The sequence below is a fragment of the Apodemus sylvaticus genome, chromosome 7 (genome assembly GCF_947179515.1).
Source record: "Apodemus sylvaticus chromosome 7, mApoSyl1.1, whole genome shotgun sequence".
Taxonomy (NCBI): Eukaryota; Metazoa; Chordata; class Mammalia; order Rodentia; family Muridae; genus Apodemus; species Apodemus sylvaticus.
The window spans coordinates 27,757,198-27,779,303 of NC_067478.1; the positions used below are offsets into that span (position 1 = coordinate 27,757,198).

The 22,106-nt window shown below is 46.9% G+C and overlaps 1 protein-coding gene across 1 annotated transcript in view; it reads right to left on the reverse strand.

The window, feature by feature from the left end:
* Gk5 (glycerol kinase 5) overlaps positions 1–21,408 on the reverse strand; it is a 66,235-nt gene extending 44,827 nt beyond the window's left edge. The window contains exons 1-5 of the mRNA XM_052187621.1: positions 21,157–21,408; positions 10,773–10,866; positions 9,352–9,427; positions 2,986–3,079; positions 1,491–1,622 (exon numbers count right to left, since the gene is read on the reverse strand). Of these exons, the coding sequence (XP_052043581.1) occupies positions 1,491–1,622; positions 2,986–3,079; positions 9,352–9,427; positions 10,773–10,866; positions 21,157–21,318 (558 nt within the window). The 5' untranslated portion in view covers positions 21,319–21,408. The remainder of the gene's footprint in view (positions 1–1,490; positions 1,623–2,985; positions 3,080–9,351; positions 9,428–10,772; positions 10,867–21,156) is intronic.
* Between the last annotated feature and the right edge of the window lie 698 nt (positions 21,409–22,106).

The following is a 22,106-nucleotide window of genomic DNA, read 5'->3' on the forward strand; positions in this document are numbered from 1 at the left end:
TCCTTTCTCAAGATAGGGCTTCTCTGAGTAACAGCCTTGGCTATCTTGGAACTCCCTTTGTAGACCAGGCTGGCCTTGAACTCACAGAGATCTGATTGCCTCTACCTCCCAAATGCTGGGACTAAAGGTATACACTATCACACTGGCTTACAGTAATATCTTATTTAGCATTCTTTTTTTTGGGGGGGGGGGGTTTGGAGACAGGATTTCTCTGTGTAGCCCTGGCTGTCCTGGAACTCACTCTGTAGACCAGGCTGGCCTCGAACTCAGAAATCCACCTGCCTCTGCCTCCAAGAGTGCTGGGATTACAGGCGTGCGCCACCACTGCCTGGCTCTTATTTAGCATTCTTAAGTTAATTTTTTTTTTAATTCTAAAATGTGTTCAACATACAATTTGAAAGAAAAACTGGACTGCTTCATGAATTTGCATGTGGACTTTATGCCAGGGGCTCACTGATGTCCTCAGACTGTTCCCGCGTTAGTAAGTGTGCCACCAGAGTGAGCACAGCACACAGCTGGAGGTGGAGGTGGGAGGAGCAGGTACTCAGTTCTGATCCATCAGGGTTGTTATCACAGGACAGATAGCTGCCCTGACAACTAACCAGAAGCACGGGTAAGACCTATCCCTAGAGCAGCTTCTTAGGAGTCTCATCCTGCAGTGGGAGCCAGGGAGGATGACAGAGCAACTGATTAGCTGTAGGCAAGAGCCAGGGAGGATGACAGAGCAACCGATTAGCTGCTGGAACATGTGCCAGGACTGTTTTGGGTTAAGAACACTCAGGCTCAGCCGGGTGGTAGTGGCACACGCCTGTAATCCCAGCACTCTGGGAGGCAGAGGCAGGCGGATTTCTGAGTTCTAGGCCAGCCTGGTCTCCAGAGTGAGTTCCAGGACAACCAGGGCTACACAGAGAAACCCTGTCTCGAAAAATACCAAAAAACCACACACACACACACACAAAGAACACTCAGGCTCCAGATCTTGGAGGTTTGGCTGTTGGCAGGGGACTGAAGGAATCGATCCCCGTGCAGCAAGCCCAGGTTATGCCGTGCTCCCTAAAATGGGCCTGCAATCAAAGAGAAGCGCCCGCTCTGCAGAGCCTGATCACCCTTGCTTTCACCTGACTGAGCCTAACTCCCGTTCAGCCCCCTGCAGCATGCCTGACTCACCCAAGAGGTTGAGTACCTGTCTAGCACACGCCCTCACTAAAAGACTGATAGGTGAAGGCAGCGCTGCGCAATACTTCCCCTGTAAGAATGTCATCTCATCGTTAGAGCTCCCGGATGTGGCCCAGGTTAGCCTCAAACTTACTGTCAATCCCCTTTGTATTATGAGATAATACAAAGACTTTAAACACAGGAGCCAATGGAGGACTCTGTCTTCGACCCCAGGAGTGCTGGGTGCTTCCCTAAAAGGCTGGATTACTGTTCTTAGTCTTTAAATTTTTCTTCCCCACAGTCATGATCCCCTCTCTACACACTCAATCTCTTACCTCAGCCAGGTTTTGTAAAATCCAGATCAATCTTAAGGTGACATGCTGGGTGGTGAAATTGAAGCGACTGACGGACAACATTACTTTATTTCTACTGAAGAAATGAAGCAGTCGGGTGGCCCCATGCAGTAGCTGTTTTAAAAACAAAAGAGATCTTTAAGAAAATACATTTAATGGTACTTGGGTTTTCTTTCTCCACCCTCACCCCTTTTAAAGACAGGGTATTATTGAGTAGTCCTGGTTGGCCTTGAACTCACAGAGGTCCACCTGTTTCTGCCTCCCCCACACTGGGATTAATATTGTGTGTCACCATGTCCAACTTAATTAGTTAATTAGTTTTTTTTTTTTTTTTTTTTTTTTGGTTTTTCAAGACAGGGTTTTCTCTGTGTAGCCTTGGCTGTCCTGGAACTCACTCTGCAGACCAGGCTGGCCTCGAACTCAGAAATCCGCCTGCCTCTGCCTCCCAAGTGCCGGGATTAAAGGCGTGCACTACCACCATGGCCCAGCAACTAGTTTCTTATTGAACAAAACAGAGGTTAGAGAGGCGTCTCAGGGACTGAGAGCACTGGCCACTCTTGCAGAAGACCTGGGTTCAGTCCCAGCACCCACGTGGTGGCTCACAACCTTCCATAACTCCAGCTCTGGGGGATCCAACACCTTCTTCTGATATCTGTGGGTACTGCGCACACATGTGGTACACATGTATACATGCAGACAAGATACACATAGGTAAAATAAAAACAAATGCATCTTTAAAACATTTTTTTTAAACACGACATGAAGTCAAGTATAGTGGTACATACAGGTCAACCTCAGCACTTAGGACCACAAGCTCAAAGTCAGCCTGGGCTCCATTTCAAAGAGCTCTAGGTCGGAGGCTATCATGGAGACCCTGCATGAAAGCAAACAAACAGGAAATGGCTCAGACAGGAAAGTGCTTGTGCACACAAGAGAACTGAAGTTCCGATCCCTGGAACCAACAAATGTCACCTGGATGTGAAGATTACCAGACACACCCCTCGCACCCGTTCAGAACACTACAGTAGCTGAGAAGGCAGTTAATTACAAGGCCTTAGAAGTCACCATCTGATCAGTGCTGGCACAGGCGTTTAATCCCAGCACTCAGGAGACAGAGGCAGAGAGATCTCTGAGCTTGAGGCCAGCCTGGTCTATAGAGCGAGCTCCAGGACAGCCAGGGCTACACAGAGAAACCCTGTCTCAAAAAACAAAACAAAACAAACATAAGAAGTCAACATCAGCTACACTGAGAACACTGAGCACCAGTACCAACAACACTGAGCACCAGTACCAACAGGCCTCGCTCTGAGGAACTTCACCTTTTCCCTCAGTAACAGCACACTTGGCAGTGTGGGGACGTGTCTGATTGACTCTCTTAGTCTTAATGTCCTAAAACATAAAAGGTAGGGGACTCTACAATTAAATCTAAAGTTGAGACACCATTAGATTAAAACACCATTCGATTAAAAAAAATTACCTTCATTATGAGAGAATTATTCCAGGACTTTACAAGTTCAGCTGCCCTTAGATCTTGCCAACTAATGAAGTTGTGAAAATGATGGCCTGTTTTCCTAAGAAAGATGGAAATAGAAAAGCATAAATCATACACGACATCAAAGGCCAGCCAGAGAGGGCTAGAGGTATTGATTAGGAGGACACTTAGAATGTGTGAGGTCCAGGCTCAATCCTAGCACAGGAGGAAAAATATCTGCCAAAAGACAAAACAAATAAAAAAGACACACACCAAAATTTCAAACTATAATCATTAAATGGAACTTTCTCTCTTGTTCTCTTTGGTTCTCATAAATCGAACACCGCACATAACAATTATGGAACATTAGCTGGGCCATGGCTTATTCAGCAGTTGAGAGGCTGATGCAGGAGGACTGCCCTGAGTTTAAGGCCAGCCTGGAACAGAGGGTGAGACCGCTACCTTCCCCCGCCAAAAAAACCCTAGAAATATAAGATCAGATTTTGAACAGACTATCCAAGATGACTGTCCTTTTGAAACAATGTAACACGTATACATGCGATAACAAAATCACAGATGTTTTAAAAAGCTAATGGGCCTGGCCTGGTAGCACATGCTTTAATCCCAGCATTACGGAAGCAGAGACAGTTGAATTTCCCTGAGTTTCAGCCCAGCCTGGTCTACACAGTGAACTCCAGGTCATCTAGGGACACATAGTAAGATTCTGTCTCAAAAGACAATAAATAAATAAATAAATAAATAAATAAATCCCTCTTCACAATCAGCCGGACACAATCATATACAAACTTCTGACCCCCGGCAGCCCTACCGTGTCCTCCACCTCTCCACATCTCGAAACTTTAGAACTAGCTCTCTATTCCAATTACCAAGATGTATCCAATCAGGAAAAGCCCAGGGCCAGGGGGAAGGCTCAGCAGGTGGCACATGCCTGTGATCTCAGCATTTAGAAGCTTAAGGCAGGAAGTTTGCCATGAGTGCAACAGTAGCCGGTCTACCTGGGGGAGAGTGAGACCTTATCCCTAATTAACTAATCAGTTACTCAATCTCCCAGCAGAGGTGGCGAAGTCAAGTAGGAACACTGAAGAGGCAAGAAGATTAGTCCATGCCTCACCTGGCTACACCTTTCTCATCAAAAGAACAAGACAAAGCAAAAAAAAAAAAAATCCATCAAACCCTGGGCCAATACTACAGTAACAGCGCAAACCTAAGAAATGAAGAGGGAGGCCGGGAAGTGGTGGAGCACGCCTGTAATCCCAGCGCTTGGGAGGCAGAGGCAGGCGGATTTCTGAGACCAGCCTGGTCTACAGAGTGAGTTCCAGGTCAGCCAGAAACCCTGTGTGTGTGTGTGTGTGTGTGTGTGTGTGTGTGTGTGAGCTCTGCTTGGCTAGGAACAGGGTGGTTTACACATCCTGCAATGGAGACTATAAGTCCCCCAGGGCGGGTGTGCTGTCAGCTTTGTATTCAGTCAGAAACCCTGTGTGTGTGTGTGTGTGTGTGTGTGTGTGTGTGAGCTCTGCTTGGCTAGGAACAGGGTGGTTTACACATCCTGCAATGGAGACCATAAGTCCCCCAGGGCGGGTGTGCTGTCAGCTTTGTATTCAGTTCCTAAAGCAGCAGGGAAAGCCGGTGCTGTGAAGCGCAAGGGTTACTGACTCCCTCCCGGCTTATGACTCACAGTTACATGGCTAATTGGCACACGCCCTGATCTGGAGCTGGCTGGCAAAATCTCCCCGAGAGACTCAGCGACTGAAGAAACAAAACAAGTGGTGATTTTTCAAAAGCAGCAGAATGGAGGAGAGACCATGAATAATCATTGCAGAAAGCAAGCTAAGTGCGTTGTGGACGAAACTTGGAGAGAAAAGAAGGTTTAGCTCAAAAGAATAGGAAAAAAACATGAAGGACTGAAAACCGTCTTCCTGGCTTTGAGGGGGCCTGCGAGGAACTCAAGGAGAAAACACGAGAGTTCAAAGTTTTAAAGTTCTTGATATTACTGTGAGGAAAAATCAGTTTCTATGGCTGTGAAGACAGGGCTGCACCATGGTCAGAAAAAGCAAAACCCAACAACATACTGGGGCCCACACCTGCAATCTAAAAGTCCAGGAGGCTGAAGCAAGAGGATTACCTCAACTCTGAGGGCAGTCTGGGCTAGTTAATGAACGTTTATCTCATACAAAGCTACCCCGCCAGTGGGTACAAAGGCACAAAGATCACTGGTCTTACTGGTCACACGGTCTAGCCCACTGGCCAGCTCCAGGTTCAGTGAAAAACTCTGACTCAAAACTAGGGTAGGCCAACAGAAGATACCCACTCTTGACATCTGGCCTCTATACATGCGTGCTCACATACGATCTTGCTCAAGTGTGTGTGAGACTGCGCGCGCGCGCGCACTCTCTCACACACACACACACACACACACACACACAAGATGTGGGGTGCTGACTATACTAGAACAATCCATGACTAGTGCACAGGCTCTGCTCTGTCTCTCAGTGGAACCTGCTCGCTCTGCGCCATCCATCCGCCCTGATGCTGTCTTCGACATTCGTGGGGACTAGGTGGCTCTTGCCACCCCGACGCAGCACAGTGGCTCACTAGCCCAGGGAACAGAAGACTCTTTTATCTCACCATCAAACAAGGACAGGGCTGTACGCATTTCTGCAAAACTTGTCTACATTTTAGGTTCTGCTGCCAAAAAGGTTTTCCAAAATCCATAAAATATAAACATCTCAAGACAGAAAAAAAAAAAAAAGATAGTCAAGAAAACAAACTCACACTAAATTGTTCTACTGCTACACCAGGCCTGAACTGTCTCGGAACCTGACCTGCTTTTCCTAAAATTCCCACTGTCACATTAAAAAACTGTTGTCCAATACTTGTCCTCCCTGCTGTGGATGACACAAAAGCTAACTAGGGGACCAATGACCTCCGACTCGGACCAATATGGACGTCTCCAGCAAGTCCCTCCCCTGGGAACTCTCTCCAGCTTCCAGCTTCCAAACAGACTTCTCACATCAGCCTTGGTACCACTTTGCCAGCCTGCCTCCTGCCCTGAATCTCTTTAAAGCGGGGAGGGAGGAAAACTCAGTGTGAAGCTGTGGCCTGCTTCTCTCTCCTCCACAGACTCGACCAGAGAACATGGCTGCTTCTGGAGGCTTCTGCCAGGGACTCTCAAGTGAGGACCACTCTACAAGGTCTGGAGACATTCGGGCTCGTCCTGAGAGGTGGAACATCTACAACACGCAAAACACGCAAAACACGCAAAACACGCACCGTCCAGCCAAGGGCAAGGTGCCACTGGCTGGAGGCGCAGCTCACTTGGATTTATTTAGTATTATGGGTTTTTAAAATTTGTTTTTGAGAAAAATTTTCACTGTATAACCCAGGCTAGCCATGAACTGAACTGGTAGCAATCTTCCTGTTGTGAACATAAAAAGAGAAAGCGGTTAAGAGAATATGTTCTATGGCAGTGTGGGGGAATGGGGTGCCTCAGCGGGCCCATGCCGAGGCATCCCTCCCCACCCCCCCTCCCTTCTCCCTGAGGGACCTGACACACACCGCGCTGGCTGGCATAGTATAGAATAGTTTATTCAGGGCATGGGGATGGGAGTTAAGGGGCTAGTAGAGGCAGAGAAAGGCAGAAAGTAGAGAAGTAGAGGCCGGCCACGACCACATGGAGAGGGGGGAGGGGAGGAGAGCCCAAGAGGCAGCAAGAGAGAGGCTGAGAGTGAGAGAATAAGAGAGGGCAAGAGAGGGCTGGAGAGGTGGCTCAGCGGTTAAGAGCACTGACTGCCCTTTGGAAGGTCCTGAGTTCAAATCCCATCAACAACATGGTGGCTCACAACCATCTGTAATGAGATCTGATGCCCTCTTCTGGTGTGTCTGAAGACAGCCAGTGTACTTATATATAATAAATAAGTAAGTAAATCTTTAAAAAAAAGAGAGAGAGAGGGAGAGAGAGGTAAGAGAGAGAGGAGGGGCTGAGCAGCCCTCTTGATTGTAGGCCAGGGAGGTGGGGTGGAGCTTAGACAGAATCCTAACATTTCCTGCCTCAGCCTGAGTGCTGGGGTTACAGGTGTGAACCGCCCAGCCTGGTCACACTTCTGGTCACACTTCTTCCTCCTGCCTAATACAGAATGCAAAACCAGATCTTTGGGAATTTGCCCTGATTCTATTTGTAGGCTTAAGTCTTCTTGTTACCCAGTCACCTGACTGCCCAAGCTCAAGATGTCCTACAGAGTCTAGAGCTTTGACTGAAAAACCATTGTATGGTTTTGTTTGTTTTTATTTAATACCTGTCTCTACGAAGCCTAGGCAATGCTCCAGGCTCAGATTCTGAGACATGGGACAGCGGGCACATGCTGCCACAATTTAAAAAGTTAAAGCTCCTTTTTAACTTTAAAAGTAAGGGGGGAAAAAACCTCCACATGTTGAAGGCAAGATGGGAGTAGTTAAAAACAATAGACTTCACAGTTAAAAACAAAGACAAACAGGAAAGAAAAAAAACAGAAAACAAAAGGACTTGGGGCTCGGGAGCTGCTGAATGGAAGAACCCCGGCCTAGTCCCTTGAGGTTGGGAGGGGGCCCGGGGGACAGGGACGGGGACGGGGACAGGGACGGGGACGGGGTAGGCAGTACAAAGAAATAACCAAGGATAGTCTGGAACCCTGGCTCTAGCCCGAGCGACCTTAAGCAACTTACCAATTTTTCTTTTCCAAATGCTCGATTTATGTACCATGTGTACGGATTCTGCCTACATGGTGTGCTCATACACCAGGAGAGGGCGTCAGATCTCAGGGTAGATGGCTGTGAGCCACCATGTGGTTGCTGGGAATTGAACTCAGAACTTCTGGACAAGCAGCCAGTGCTCTTTGCCTCTGAGCCATCGCTCCAGTCCCCCGTTCATTTCTGAGCTTCCGTTCCCTCCCGGGTTTGCCTGTTCTCCAGATAATGAAAGTTGGGAGGGCAACGGTGGCCATGACAGTGCTGCGACTGTCTACAGCATGCACCTTAGACGCTGCAAAGATACACACTGATACAGCAAGCCCGGGAACATAAATCCTGCTCTAGCGCTGTGTTCTGACACCTTAGAACTCCTGGCTTTTTAAGTCTAAGGCATGTTTCTGAGACCTTAGCGTTCCCATAAGACAAGAACAGGGAACTTTTAAGAAAACAGCCATCTCATTGTTATTTCAAGTTTTCTTTTGAAATGGGAACTCACTGTGGTGCCCAGGCTGCTCTCAGACTCTGCTCAAGCAATCCTCCTGCCTCAGCTTCCCAAGTGCTGGAACTATAGCTGTATACCACTCTACTGTCTTCCTTACTGTTTTTGTTTGTTTGGTTGGTTTGGTTTTTTGGATTTTTTTTTTTTTTCGAGACAGGGTTTCTCTGTGTAGCCCTGGCTGTCCTGGAACTCACTCTGTAGACCAGGCTAGCCTCAAACTCAGAAATCCGCCTGCCTCTGCCTCCCAGAGTGCTGGGATTACAGGAGTGTGCCACCACTGCCCAGGTGTTTGTTTGTTTGTTTGTTTTTTGGTTTTTTGAGACAGGGTTTCTCTGTGTAGTCCTGGCTGTCCTGGAATTCACTCTGTAGACCAGGCTGGCCTCGAACTCAGAAATCCACCTGCTTCTGCCTCCCAAGTGCTGGGATTACAGGTGTGCACCACCACACCCGGCTTGTTTGTTTGTTTTTAAGGATAAATCTCTCCGGTTAGAGAGACAACTCAGTGGTTAAGAGCACTGGCTGCTCTTCCAGAGACCCTGAGTTCAATTCCCAGCAACCACATGGTGGCTCACAACCATCTGTAATGGGATCTGATGCCCTTTTCCGATGTGTCTGAAGACAGCTCCAATGAACTCATTTATATACACATTTATATGTGTGTGTGTGTGTGTGTGTGTTTTTAAGAATAAATCTCTCCCTGAATGTTACATATTTGGCTATTTTTTTCTTTAAGGATTTATTTATCATGTATACAGTGTTCTGGCTGCATGTATGCCAGAAGCCCAGAAGAGGGTGCCAGATCTCATTTTGGATGGGTATGTGTATGAACCACTGTATGGTTGCTGGGAATTGAACTCAGGACCTCTGGAAGAGCAGACCTCTGAGCCATTTTTCCAGCCCTATTGTGTGGTTTTAATTTCATTATGCAAACCACTGAAGCCCAGCTTCTTTCTCATTATGTTAAGCAAGCCAAGCACAGATGATGAGCAAAGTATATGGACTAAAAGGAGACCTGTTTAAATCTCTTAGCCAAGCACAATTGCCATCCATTCACAAACGGAAAACCCCCCCAGACACATTTCCCAAGCAGCCAACTCCCCGAAGCCGTGTAGGTCACACAAAGCACCTACCTGTTCCACGTAATGAAAGTGGCTCTCTGCGTTGATATGCCGAGACCGACAATTTGACTCATCTGCACCCCTGCAGCTGAAGGTAAAGACAGATAAGACACGTTTAAAACCCAGTGCCGGTTAACTGGGTAACTACAGTATAGAATCTCTGACATGCTAGCATCGCCTGGGAAGACAGACTCTCGACTGAGAGAACGCCTCCATCAGATTGGCCAGGAAACAAGCTTGTGGGACATTTTCTTGATTTACGATTCATATGGAAGGCTCCAGTCCTCTGTGGCGATGCTCTGCCCGGGCAGGTGTGCTGGGTATTTAAGGCAAGATGAACAAGCCAGCGGAAGCAAGCCAGTAAGCAGCACGGTTCCGTGGCCTCTGCTCCACTTCCTGCCTGGAGTTCCTGCCCTGACGTCCGTGAGTGATGACTGACGTCTAAGCTGTAAGATGAAATAACTTTTTCCCAAGTTGCTTTTGGTCAGAGTGTTCAATAACATTACTAACAACTCCATGACTGTCGTGTAGAGGAGCAGACACATGGTTCACAGTACAGTCTTCAGCTTTTAAAAAATCAGAAACAAACAAGCAAACAAAAAACCCTGAGAATTACAAGCAGGGCATTATGCTAAGCATATTTTCTATCTCTGAACTATCCATCAACTCCTTATTCTTGCAATTCATGAAAGGAATTCTGAAATAGTAAAATCTAAAAAGACAAAAGGGAAAGGGAACCCAACCCCTTCCCCTAAATTCACAATGCTCTTAAACATTGCACTAAAAATAGCTTTTTCCCCCTCCTATTTAAAAAGGTGGTGGTGGCCGACATTTTTAATCCCAGCACACGGGAGGCAGAGGCAGGTGGATCTCTGAGTACTAGGCTAGTCTGGTCTACAAAGCAAGTTTCATGACAACAGAGTTACACAGAAAGATCCTGCCTCAAAAAAACAAAAACAAAAACAAAACAATATGTATCTATGTGTGTGCCTGCAGAGACTAGAAGAGAGCTTTGGATCCCTGAAGCTGGAGGTGTAAGCTGCCGTAAGCCAGAAGATGTTGGTGCCGAGAAGCCAAACTGCTTCCTCTAAAATAACAGCAAGTGCTCTTAATAGCCGGACCATCTCTCCAGCCCTCTTAGTTTTCTTTTTTTAAGAAAATCAGAGTCTCCTAAGCAGCTTAAGCTGATCTCAAATACAACTAGTGTGTAACATTTGAAAATGTTTGTATATCTATTATTTAATGTTTATAATTATATATATCATATATAAGTGATACATAAAATATAAAGGGTAATATATTTTATATAAATTTATATACATTTTGTGTAAATATTATACATTTTAGCAATCCACAAAATTCTCTCAAAATCTGAGAAAAACTCATTGGAAAAAGTCCACTGTAGACGACAGTCTCTTTGTAAATTCCATTACCTTTGACAGCATCTTTTATTACAGTAACAAACTGAGTCCAGAGTGCATCAGGATCAATTTCAACCCAGCCAGGTTGAGGGTAAACATTTTCTACCTAGTCATGGAAAAACAGGATTTAGTGAAAATGGCATTAGACCAAGCTGATAATATCTGCATCTTAAACTACTGGTTAAAATACTTAACATGACTGCATGTAACTAATCTTTACTGTTTAAAAAGAGAGCTGGGTAGGTACAAAACCATAGATTCATTCCCCACCAGACCCTGAAATGTTGAAATAATACATCTACCAACACAGCAGCATTCAGGTGTGCATGGAGGGCTTACATTTTATTTTAGCTTTTCGTTTATTTTTCAAGATTTCTACAATGAAGATGTTTTGAAATTGGTGGCAGAGTTTGAGGCCACCCTGCTCTTCAGAGAAAGTTCCAGGACAGCTAGGGCTACACAAAGAAACCCTGTCTAAAAACAAACAAACAAACAAACAAAATTGTGTAAGACAAACAAAGCACATGGCTATGCCAGCACCCCAGAAGCCAAAACAGCAGGAGAGCCACACAGCCTCAGCTACTTTGTAAGTTCCAGGCTAGCCTGGGCTATACGGCAGAACCCTGTCTCAGAATTAACAGCAATAAAGAAAAAGACAAGCCGGGCGGTGGTGGCGCACGCCTGTAATCCTAGCACTCTGGGAGGCAGAGGCAGGCAAATTTCTGAGTTCATGGCCAGCCTGGTCTACAAGAGTGAGTTCCAGGACAGCAGGGGCTATACAGAGAAACCCTGTTTGGGGGAGGGGGGACAAAAACCAAAAGAAAAAGACAGCTAGGGAGGAACCTTGCCCAGGAGGTTGTGGAGTAACTCCTGGGCTCACGCAGAAGCTGCACGGGTGGGTGTGTCCCTGAAGAGCAGACTAAAGACAAAGGAGAATGAAGGGACAGGTGGCTGCCCAGATCCCTGCCCGACCACCTGATGGTCCATACACAAGCACGGATGTGGAACTTAGAACTACAAGCCAAGCATAGTGCCACATACGTGATCCCACACATGATGAGCCACACACTTGTGATCCCAACACATGAAGGATCCTGAGCTGTAGGCCAGCCTGGACTACACGGGGAGACCTTTCCTTAAAAACACCTAAGTAAACAAATGAATATGTGAATGAATGAATGAATGAATGAATGAATGAATAAGTAAATAAAGGCAAGAGGGCTATTAGGAAAATGAATGTCCCTGGCAGAAGAGGAGCACACGTCTATAATGTTAGTCATCAGGAGACAGAAGCAGGAACTCAGTTCAAGATTCCCAACTGCAAGGATGGTTCAAAACCACCCTGTGTCATAAAATCAGGGGAGGGAAGGGAAAGGAAAAGAGGAGAGGGGGAAGGAGGGAGGGAAAGAGGACAGGAAAGGGGAGAGAGGGAAAGGCAGGGAAAGGGAAGGGGAGGGGAGGGAAGAAAGATTATGAAGTGCACATTAGTAGAAAACAGCTGCATCTGACTACCCAGCACAAGGCCTAGACTGAGCATATATAAAGAAAGCTCAACAAGCAAATAAACAGACCAATTAAAAAATGCACAAAACAAAAACAAAAATGAATACATAAAGACCAGCAAAGCAGCAAAACAAGCCTTTCCCAAGAAAACCAGACGGATGGTAAATACGCACACGAAGACATTAATACTCGTTAGGCGTTAGAAAGATGTAAACTGCTGAGTGTGCTGGCACATGTCTTCAATCCCAGCACTGGGGAGACAGAAGCAGGAGGATTTCTATGAGTTGAAAGCCAACTTGGTCTACATATGGGAGTTACAGGACAGCCAGGGCTCCCTAAGATGGCCCTGTCCCAAAATTTTAAACAAACAAACAAACAAACAAACAAACAAATGAACAAAAGAAGGAGAAAGAAAGAAACCAGTTGGGACTGGAGAGGTGATCAGCATTTCAGAGCATAGCTACACCGTTGACCTGGACTCAATTCCCAGCACCCCCACGGTAGCTCACATCCATCCTCCAGGTCCAGGGGATCTGACACCCACTCTTCTGGTCCCCATGGGCACTGCACATACCTGGTGCACAGATAAACATGCAGGTAAAAGACCATACACATAAGTTAAATTTTGAAAAAAATCTAAAATAATATTTAAAAAAATGAAACCAATGTGTTACCACTAATTGTAGATAAATACAGGTAATAAATAATAATAATAAGTATGAATAAATATGTAAGCCAAACAGTTACATATACTGATGGATATGCAGAACAACTGGGTCTCGATGAACTGCTAGTAAGGATGCAAAACGGCACACCCGATCAAGAAAAGGACTGGGTCTGGGGGTGTGGGGGTGGAGGTGGGCGGGGGTGGTGGTGGTGGTAGGTGCTGGTGCTGGCGTGATGTGCTTTGACCTGTTCTGAGACAGGGTGGCACATGTAGCTCAGGCTGGGCCCAAACTCTCTGCTTAACCTAAGATGACTTTGACCTGGTAATTCTCCTGCCTCTGCCTTCCAAGGATAGGATCACAGGTGTGTGCCCACACCCCCTGCTCAGTAAATTCTTACTCACTCCTTCTCAGGCATAATGGCGCCTTTAATCCTAGCACTTAGGAAGCAGAGGTAGGAGAATCTCTGTGAGGGCAGCCTGGTCTACATAGTGAGTTCTAGGCCAGCCAGGGATATATGATAATGTCTATGTCTTTAAAAGAAAAAAGATAAACATTCATCTAGCACATGTCCCATCACACCCACTCCCAAGTATTTACCCCAGAGAGCTGAGAACACATACTCCATTGTCTATTCAAAACTTCCAGAAACTGGAAACAATGTAAATGCACCTCCACAGGAGAATGAACGTGGCACACTGAGGTGGATTGCTATCAGGATAAGGTGGCCCGGGCTGGGCTTGAGGTTCAGGTCAAGGACGGAACATTTGTCTAGCAAGTGCAAGGTCCTGGTTCAGTCCCCAGGAGCAGACAGAAAACAAACCAACAAGCCAGGAATGAGCCGTGGATACACACAGCTTGAGCAAATCTCAAAAGGCTGAGTACCGCAGCCCTGACATGCCTTATTGTATAGTGAGTCCATATAGGACATTTCTTTCTCTGTTGTTCTCTTTCCCTTTAATCCCAACAGAAAGAAATGTTTACCATGGCATGCTGCAGAGTAACAGCCTCCTGCTGCCCCTCCTGTTGCTCCTCTTGCCTCAGCCCCCATGTTTAAAGCATGCACTATCATATCCAACCTGTGTGTGCACGCACACACATGTGTATTCACACGTGTGCACATATAGATGCTTCCTCCTTTGCCTCTCGCTACGATAAATTGCCCTGAAAAAGCCCACAGAAGGGGGACCCTCTCTGGGGGCCACCCCAGCTACACAGGAGCTGTCTGCTTCCCTTCTCTTAGAGTCCCCACTACAGCCAAACTCCCTTCCAAGGAAAAAGAAATTAAGGCAACTTAAAAGACAAAGGGCTTCTTCTGGCCCCCAGTTCAAGGACACAGTTCATGATGCTGGACAAGCCAAGGTGGCTGGACCCTCAAGCAGCTGGTCACACTGCATCCACACTCAGGGACAGAGAGATCAACGTTCTGCTTACACTCGCCGTCAGGCCAGGGCCCCCTGACCAGGGAATGGTCCCACCTATTCTTAAGATGGTCCTTCTGCAACCTTTAACCTAATCAAGATAATCAATCCCTCAGGACCAGGGTCAGAGGCACACTCCCAGATGACCCCAGAGCCTGTGAGATAGACAGTTAGCACTGACTGTGCTAGAAGGCCATCGAGGGAGAGTCTCCTACTTGGATCTGGGGTTGTCTACTCGGCTAGTCTCCCCGATCCAAGCACTAGGATCATGGGTGGGCTGTTATGCCCATCCTATATAAACATGGGTGCGGGAGGTCCCAACTCCAGTCTTCATCCTTGCATGACAAACACAACATCCTCTGAGCTATACCCCCAGTTCCATACTCAGCTTTTATATGATCGTCTTCAGAAGACAAAACTATATAATGGAGGAGAGACAGGTGGTTGCACTCAGTGAGGTACTGGTGGGAATACTGTCACGGTGTGTGAAGGAGTTTTTAGGTTAGTCTCCTATAGGTACTAACACTCATAGAACTATAACAGCCCCCCCCCCCAAATTTCCATTTTATTTTTTAATTTGGTGGTGATTTCAAAAAATTAAAACCATTCTTTTTTGTGATGGATGGGGGTTTGGTGTGCCTGTGTGTGTGTGAGTGTGTGTGTGTGTGTGTGCATACTTATGTGCACATGCAGGTGTGCATGTCTGTGCTTGGGTGGAGGCCAGAGGCCTTCCTCTGTCACTTTCCACCTTATTTTTTCAGACATGGTCTCTCACTGTTTCAGCTACAATAGCTGGCCGCCGGGCTGCAGGGATCTGCCTGTCTGTGCCACTGTGACTCGCTATGACATGACACTAATAATTGAGTTCAGTTTCCAGAACCCACATCAGGCGGCTCACACCCATCCTTAACGCCAAATCCTGCGACTCTGAGGCCGTCTTCCAGACTCTGCAGGCGCTGCCATCACGTGGCATACATTCTCACACACAAGCACACAGACACATCAATGAAAACCTTAAAATGAACTCTGAAAATGTTTGAAGAGCCTACAGATTAAAATTTAACTCGTGGCTTGAACAAATATATTTATCCCCATTACTTTTCAAGACTCCAATAAAAGAAAAACAACAAAAATAAAGAAAACCAGGCCTGGGCCACACACCTGTCATCCCAGAACTCAAGAGGTCTGATTTGAGTTCCAGGGCAGCTTGGATTACAAACAGACCCTATTTCAAAAAAGAAGGCACCAGAACAAGAACAAAGAGAACAAACAGGATCAGAGTGGATTTAACAAATGTTTTTAATATGAACAAAGAACAAAGAACAGGCAGGTGGGAAAGCTTGGCTCAGAAGACAATGCCTGCATGGATTCCGTTCAAGCCCTTCACCCCATTTCACCCCAAGAAAAATCATCCTTCCTTATAATACTCTGAGACCTGCATCAGATTACCTCTCCTCAGAAAGGAGCGCCCACAGGAGGTGTCTCCCCGGCCCTACCCCCACCCCACACCCGTTTCTTTTCCCTCAGCATCTGTGAGTGCTTCTGACTTTACAGGCAGAGATGAAGGGGATGTGTGCTAGTCACTCAAACTCTGAGAAGAGCCCATAACAGAGAGCAGAGATGTGGGCTGGCTGAGCCCTGGAAACAGGGTAAAGTCTCCGTGAGGCTCCCCGAAGCCCCTTAGTCCGACTGCTGCCCCCCCCACCCCCCAAGCAGGGGCTAGGTTCACCAGAAGTACCATTTGAAAAAACTGTCCAACATGGAGAAAGTGGTCAAGGTGAGAACTGAAAAGCTGGATGTGTTACAAGGTGACGTGTGTGTGTGTGTGTGTGTGTGTGTGTGTGTGTGTCGCGCGTGCCCTATCCTCCCCCCCCCCCTTTTGTTCCTAGGAAGCAGGTTTAACAAAAATCTACTCCCATCCCACCAAACAATTGGCCAGGCTTTTCTAATTGTGCTAGAATGTTTCAACTACAACAATCTCTCTCTCTCTCTCTCTCTCTCTCTCTCTCTCTCTCTCTCTCAACAACATCATGTGAGTATCCTTGCTTTAAGTCTCCAAGCCGTTAGACCTAATGGTGGGACTTCAGGATTATGTCATCTACACTGCTGGACAGAGCATGCCTGTTTTCACCAGACGGTGTTTTTGGTTTGTTTTTTGGGTTTTCCAAGACAGGGTTTCTCTGTGTAGCCCTAGCTGTCCTGGACCTCACTCTGTAGACCAGGCTGGCCTCAAACTCAGAAATCCACCTGCCTCTGCCTCCCAAGTGCTGGGATTAAAGGCACGCGCCACCACTGTCTGGCTCACCAGAGGTTTTTATAGTTCAGTTCTGGAGGTCTATGGTTCAAACTCTTGGCATCTTCCCTAGTCCAGCAAGGGCTCCCTCGGCTGCATCCTTCCTCGGTGGAAGGAAACAGTCTCATGGCCGGAGCACACACTAGAAGAAACACACCCCACACCTCGATGAGCCGATCACTTGGGAGTCTAGGACAGGAGTATTGCCAAGAGTCTGAAGTCACCAGAAGTGGGGAGCAGGGTTGGGGGGGTGTGGAGGAGAAAGGATGAACAGACAGGGACAGGAGAAGGGGAGAGGAAGAGGAAGGAAAGAGAGAGGAGGGGAAGAGAAAGAAAAGGTGGAATGAGGAAGAGAGGAGGAAGAGAAAGGAGAAGGGAGGAGGGAAAGAGGAGGAGGAGGAGGCGGGAAGCAGAGAGCAGGAAGGCAGTGTTCCAGCAGTTACCACAACACCTCTTCTGTGCAAAACAGGGAAGTACCTTAATCCCCTCTAAGGACAGCTCCCTCCCTGATGTAACGACTCCTCCCTAGGACCCACCTCCTACAGATTCCACAGCTCCAGGAAGCGCCAACACTGGCTGTCTAAGATTCTAACAGTTAATCCTTGGGAACAAGCCCAAAGCACTGGAAACCCTAACCACTGTAACGTGAGAAATGGGCCCCCTACCGACGAGGACTAAGCCAAAACAGAAGAAAACAGCGAAAGTCAAGAAGAAAACATCTTCAGCTGATTAAAAGCCAGAGCCTGTTTTTCAAGAGTGAACAGAGCTTGCCAGTGCTGGAGGCCTCGATGCCTCTGTGCTGGGACTTTCTATCCTGTTCTTCCAACCATCACATTTTATGGTTTTCACAGAAGCATGATGTCCTTCTGGGAAAGAGCACGATAAATTTTCTCCAATTTCCAAAACAAAAACATCAATACATATGTGAGGGCTTCAAATATGGGCCACTGTTCTGTTCTAGCATTTAACACTAATATATATATAAGATTTGTTTGTTTGTTTGTTTGTTTATAAGTACACTGTAGCTGTCTTCAGACACACACCAGAAGAGGGCGGGATCTTGTTATGGATGGTTGTGAGCCACCATGTGGTTGCTGGGGTTTGAACTCAAGACCTTTGGAAGAGTAGTCGGTGTTCTTAACCGCAGGTCATCGGGCTTGACAGGAAGTGCCCTTACATCTCAATGGCACACAGCCGGTGGAGGAATGAAATTATTGGGGTTGAGGATGTAACATGCAGAATCTTGTGTGTGTGTGTGTGTGTGTGTGTGTAGTCCCCGCATCACCACAAAAATGGGAAAAAAAAATAACTGAAGAGTCCTGAGAAGCATCATGCACACTGAATGCAAAGGTTCGTGTTTGGATTTTAATTTTAACTGAAGGAGCATGGAAGTCTGTCCTGCTCACGCACCCAAAGGACGGTCCCTTTTCCCTTTTTATTTCTTTTCCATGTGCTTTGTTTGGCTCAATGAATCAAACCCTCCTACACTAAGATTTTAGGTTTTTATGAATAATCTTTCCATTATATAAGAAGGGGCTGTAACTTCTACTGAGAAGGCAGACACAAGTTGTTTGGCTAAGTCACAGGACCCAGGAAGTAAACTGAATTCCTAGCATTTAAATCATTTTGATTTTGAGACAGACTCTCACCGTGTAGCCCTGGTTTGGCCTGGAATCTGCTATGAAGGACTAGCTGGCCTCGAACTCACAGAGATCTGACTGCCTCTGCCCTCCAAGTACGAGGATTAAAGATGTGCGCCACTAGGCCGGGCTCTCACATCATTTACTCTGCACCCGTGAAGTACTAAGTGCTAACTAACAGTGTAGACCAGCAAGACATTTCTCAATGACTTCAGCTCTTGCAGCACACACAGCCTGAGACAGTGCTTCTTTTTCTTTTTGTGGGGAATCATGGCCCGAGCACACGCCAGGCCAGTATGCTTGGACTAACACTCTGACGCACAATTAAGTTTCTAGAAAAATGGCCGAAGAAAGTCCCGTGTTTTATCACTAGAGACAACAGACATAAATTATTTTTTTTAAATGGCCACATAAGCAAAGACTAGTGGCGTCTCAGCAGGGGTAGGGTGGGGTGGGGTGGGGAGATCCCTGTTTCCAACCTAGCCCATGCTACAGAGAGAGTTCCAGACTGGCCTTGGACACATAGAAAGATCCTAAAACCCCAAATACACAAACTCAAACAAGAGCCACTATAACTTACTTATGTACATAGTTATCTGCCCAGAAGCAAGCCCTTAAGTGCTGACATGAGCTATCATAGTCTAAGACCGTGCTTAGCATTCCAAAGACAGTGGCGTTCTTCCCACCATTTCTCAGGCATCCTCTCCACAGTTCTCTACATAGCCCAGGTTGTCCCAGAACTCCATCTCTAGACCAGGTAGGCTGACCTTGAACTCAGAGACCCACCTGCCTCCAGAATTAAAGATGTGCACCACCAAACCCCACTACTTTCTTAAAAATTCAATTTTCCTCAAATTGTGCATCTGTATTGTTTACCAACTTTAAAAAAAAAAATTAGCCGTGCCGTGGTGGCGCATGCCTGTAATCCCAGCACTCTGGGAGGCAGAGGCAGGCAGATTTCTGAGTTTGAGACCAGCCTGGTCTACAGAGTGAGTTCCAGGACAGCCAGGGCTACACAGAGAAACCCTGTCTAGAAAAAACAAAAACAAAAAAACAAAAAAACAAAAATTAAAACGCACCATTTCAGCAAAAGTACTTTGTGACTAGAACTGTAGGAAAAACTAAGAAGTATCATTGTATTTGTGATAAAAACTTGCAATAAGACAAGCACTCAGTATGTGCCTCTGATCTGTCCTTAAAGGGTGGAACAGGGACGGACGGAGTGGGTGGGCAGAGGGGGCTGCAGCACCTCCTAGCACAGAACCCTGAAGGGGTAAATTCTCAAGGCTTCCTTTCACCCTAGCCGATCGATATAGGATAGCACATGGAAAAAAGGGGGAGCCCAATGCTGTTGGGAAGAAATGAAAGGGCTCTCATATTCCTTCACTAATATTTTAAACATTAGGAAATGCTAGTATGCTGGGCAGTGGTGGTGCAAGCCTTTAATTCCAGCACTTGGGAGGCAAAGGCAGGCGGATTTCTGAGTTCGAGGCCAGCCTGGTCTACAGAGTGAGTTCCAGGACAACCAGGGCTACACAGAGAAACCCTGTCTCAAAGAAAACAAAACAAAACAAAACAAAACAAAAAACAAAAAACAAAAAAAAAAAAAGAAGAAAAGAAATGAAAATGCTAGTATGGGCTGGAGTGATGGCTCAGCGATTTTTTTTTTTTGTTTTTTTGTTTTTTTTTTTTTTTTGTTTTTTTGAGACAGGGTTTCTCTGTGTAGCCCTGGCTGTCCTGGAACTCACTCTGTAGACCAGGCTGGCCTCGAACTCAGAAATCCGCCTGCCTCTGCCTCCCGAGTGCTGGGTTTAAAGGCGTGCACCACCACCACCACCACCACCCGGAGAAATGTAGTCTTGATTGGCCTGGAACTCACTGTGTATCCCACTGCCCAGCCTGAGATGGCTCAGCGATTAAGAACACTGACTGCTCTTCCGATGGTTCTGAGTTCGAATCCCAGCAACCACTTGGTGGCAAGATCTGACTCCCTCTTCTGGAGTGTCTGAAGACAGCTACAGTGTACTTAGATATAATAAATAAATAAATCTTAAAAAAAAAAAGAAGAAAGAAAATGCTAGTATTGAAAGAACACTACACCCAATCAACTGCATTGACCACTGTATAGAAGAAATCAGCGCTTTATTAAAATGGGGATTGACTGTTGACCAATATCATCCGAGGTTTAAGGCTTTGCTAACCAAGACCAACCAATACTTTGGCGGACTTCTCAAGCCAGAAAATACTTTTTATGAGTTCTCAAAGATGAAAAGAAGTAAGGATAACAAAGCTTTCAAAATGTTCTCAGTGTCTCCCATATCCACAGAAGTTAGACGCTAATGTGAGGACCTAGCACTTTTAGGAACGCAACGTTGCCAACCAGTAAGGTGGCTTAGCAGGTAAAAGAACTTCTGCCAAGCCTGGAGACCCGAGTTCAATCCCTGGGACCAGCATGGTGGAAGGACAAAACCGATGTGCAAGAAAGTTGTCCCTCTACTCCTAAATGTGTACCATAGCACGTGATCACACACAGACTCACAAATAACAAATGCAACAAATTGTTTTTTAGATTAAAACAACCGAAAAAACACAGTTTACTTTCCATTAAAATCTCAAGAGCTAAAAGGCATGAAAGGTCGATGAGGAAATACAGAAAAACCAGGCAAATCACAAATCTCCTTCTGTCCACGTACACGCAACCAGCCCGCCCAGCCCCGACAGTCACCTCGGTTCCACCAGGTAAAGCTAGAGCGCAGAGTCCCGCGGGACAGGAAGCGGGAGACAGGCACCGGGCCACGCCGGCCCGAGCCCCAGAGGTGCAGGAAGAGCGAGGGTGCAGTCAGAGCCCGAGACCCACCCGCCGTGCCTGGTCACCTTCTGCGCGCTGGAGCCTCGCACCCGCGCCGTCCGGTCATAGACGTGGCAGCGGATCACCGTGCTGCCCACGTCCAGCCCCAGCACGAACCGAGAGAGCGGCGAAGCCGGCGCGCTCGGCTCCTCGCGCCGCTGCTCTGCACCCGCCTGCTGCCCTGACATCGCGACCCCGAACACCGCAGCCGCCACGGGCCGGCTAGCGTAGCGCTTTAAACGCCAGACCCCGGGCGGAGCGCTCGCGGCCCGCCCCGCCCACGCCACGCCCTGCCCCTCCGCGAGACCACCGCCCCGCCCCTCGGCGAGATTCGGCTCCGCCCCTTCACGAGACCCCGCCCCACCTAGCTCAGCCCCTTCGGTAGGCCCCGCTATCCCACGCTCTGCTCCTAACACGTCATCACATCGCGCCGAGCAGCTCTTAGGAAGTTGGCAAAGATGGCGTTTACCGCATCGCTGTCAAGGTTCAGCGACCGTTACTTTGAAACTTTTTAGTTCCCTTCTAGCCCATATTGCTTTTTACGAATGTCTATTAGGAAAAATTAAGTGAGATGAAAAATTTTTAAACTTTTTTTTCATGTCACTTAATTTTTTCCTGTATTTATGCATATGCTCCACATGTGCCTGGTGCCTGTAGAGGTGAGAAGAGGATGTCCGGTGATTGAGCGCTTTCATGTAGGCGATGGCAACCGAACCCCAGTCTTCAATAAGAGCAACTAGTGCTCTTAACCAGTGAGCCATCTTTCCCGTCCCATGAGAAGACATTTAGCCAAAAGTAAAGGAGGTTCCTTATGAAGTCTCTTTCCAGAAAAGCTTGCATGTATTATACACAGCAATGATACAACAGTCCAACTGTTGTATGGCACTAAAGGGCTTTTGCCACGACACAGATAAACTTTAAATTTCGTGAAAATGTTTTGTGGGTAACTTACCATCTTAAAGGAATATTTTCTTGT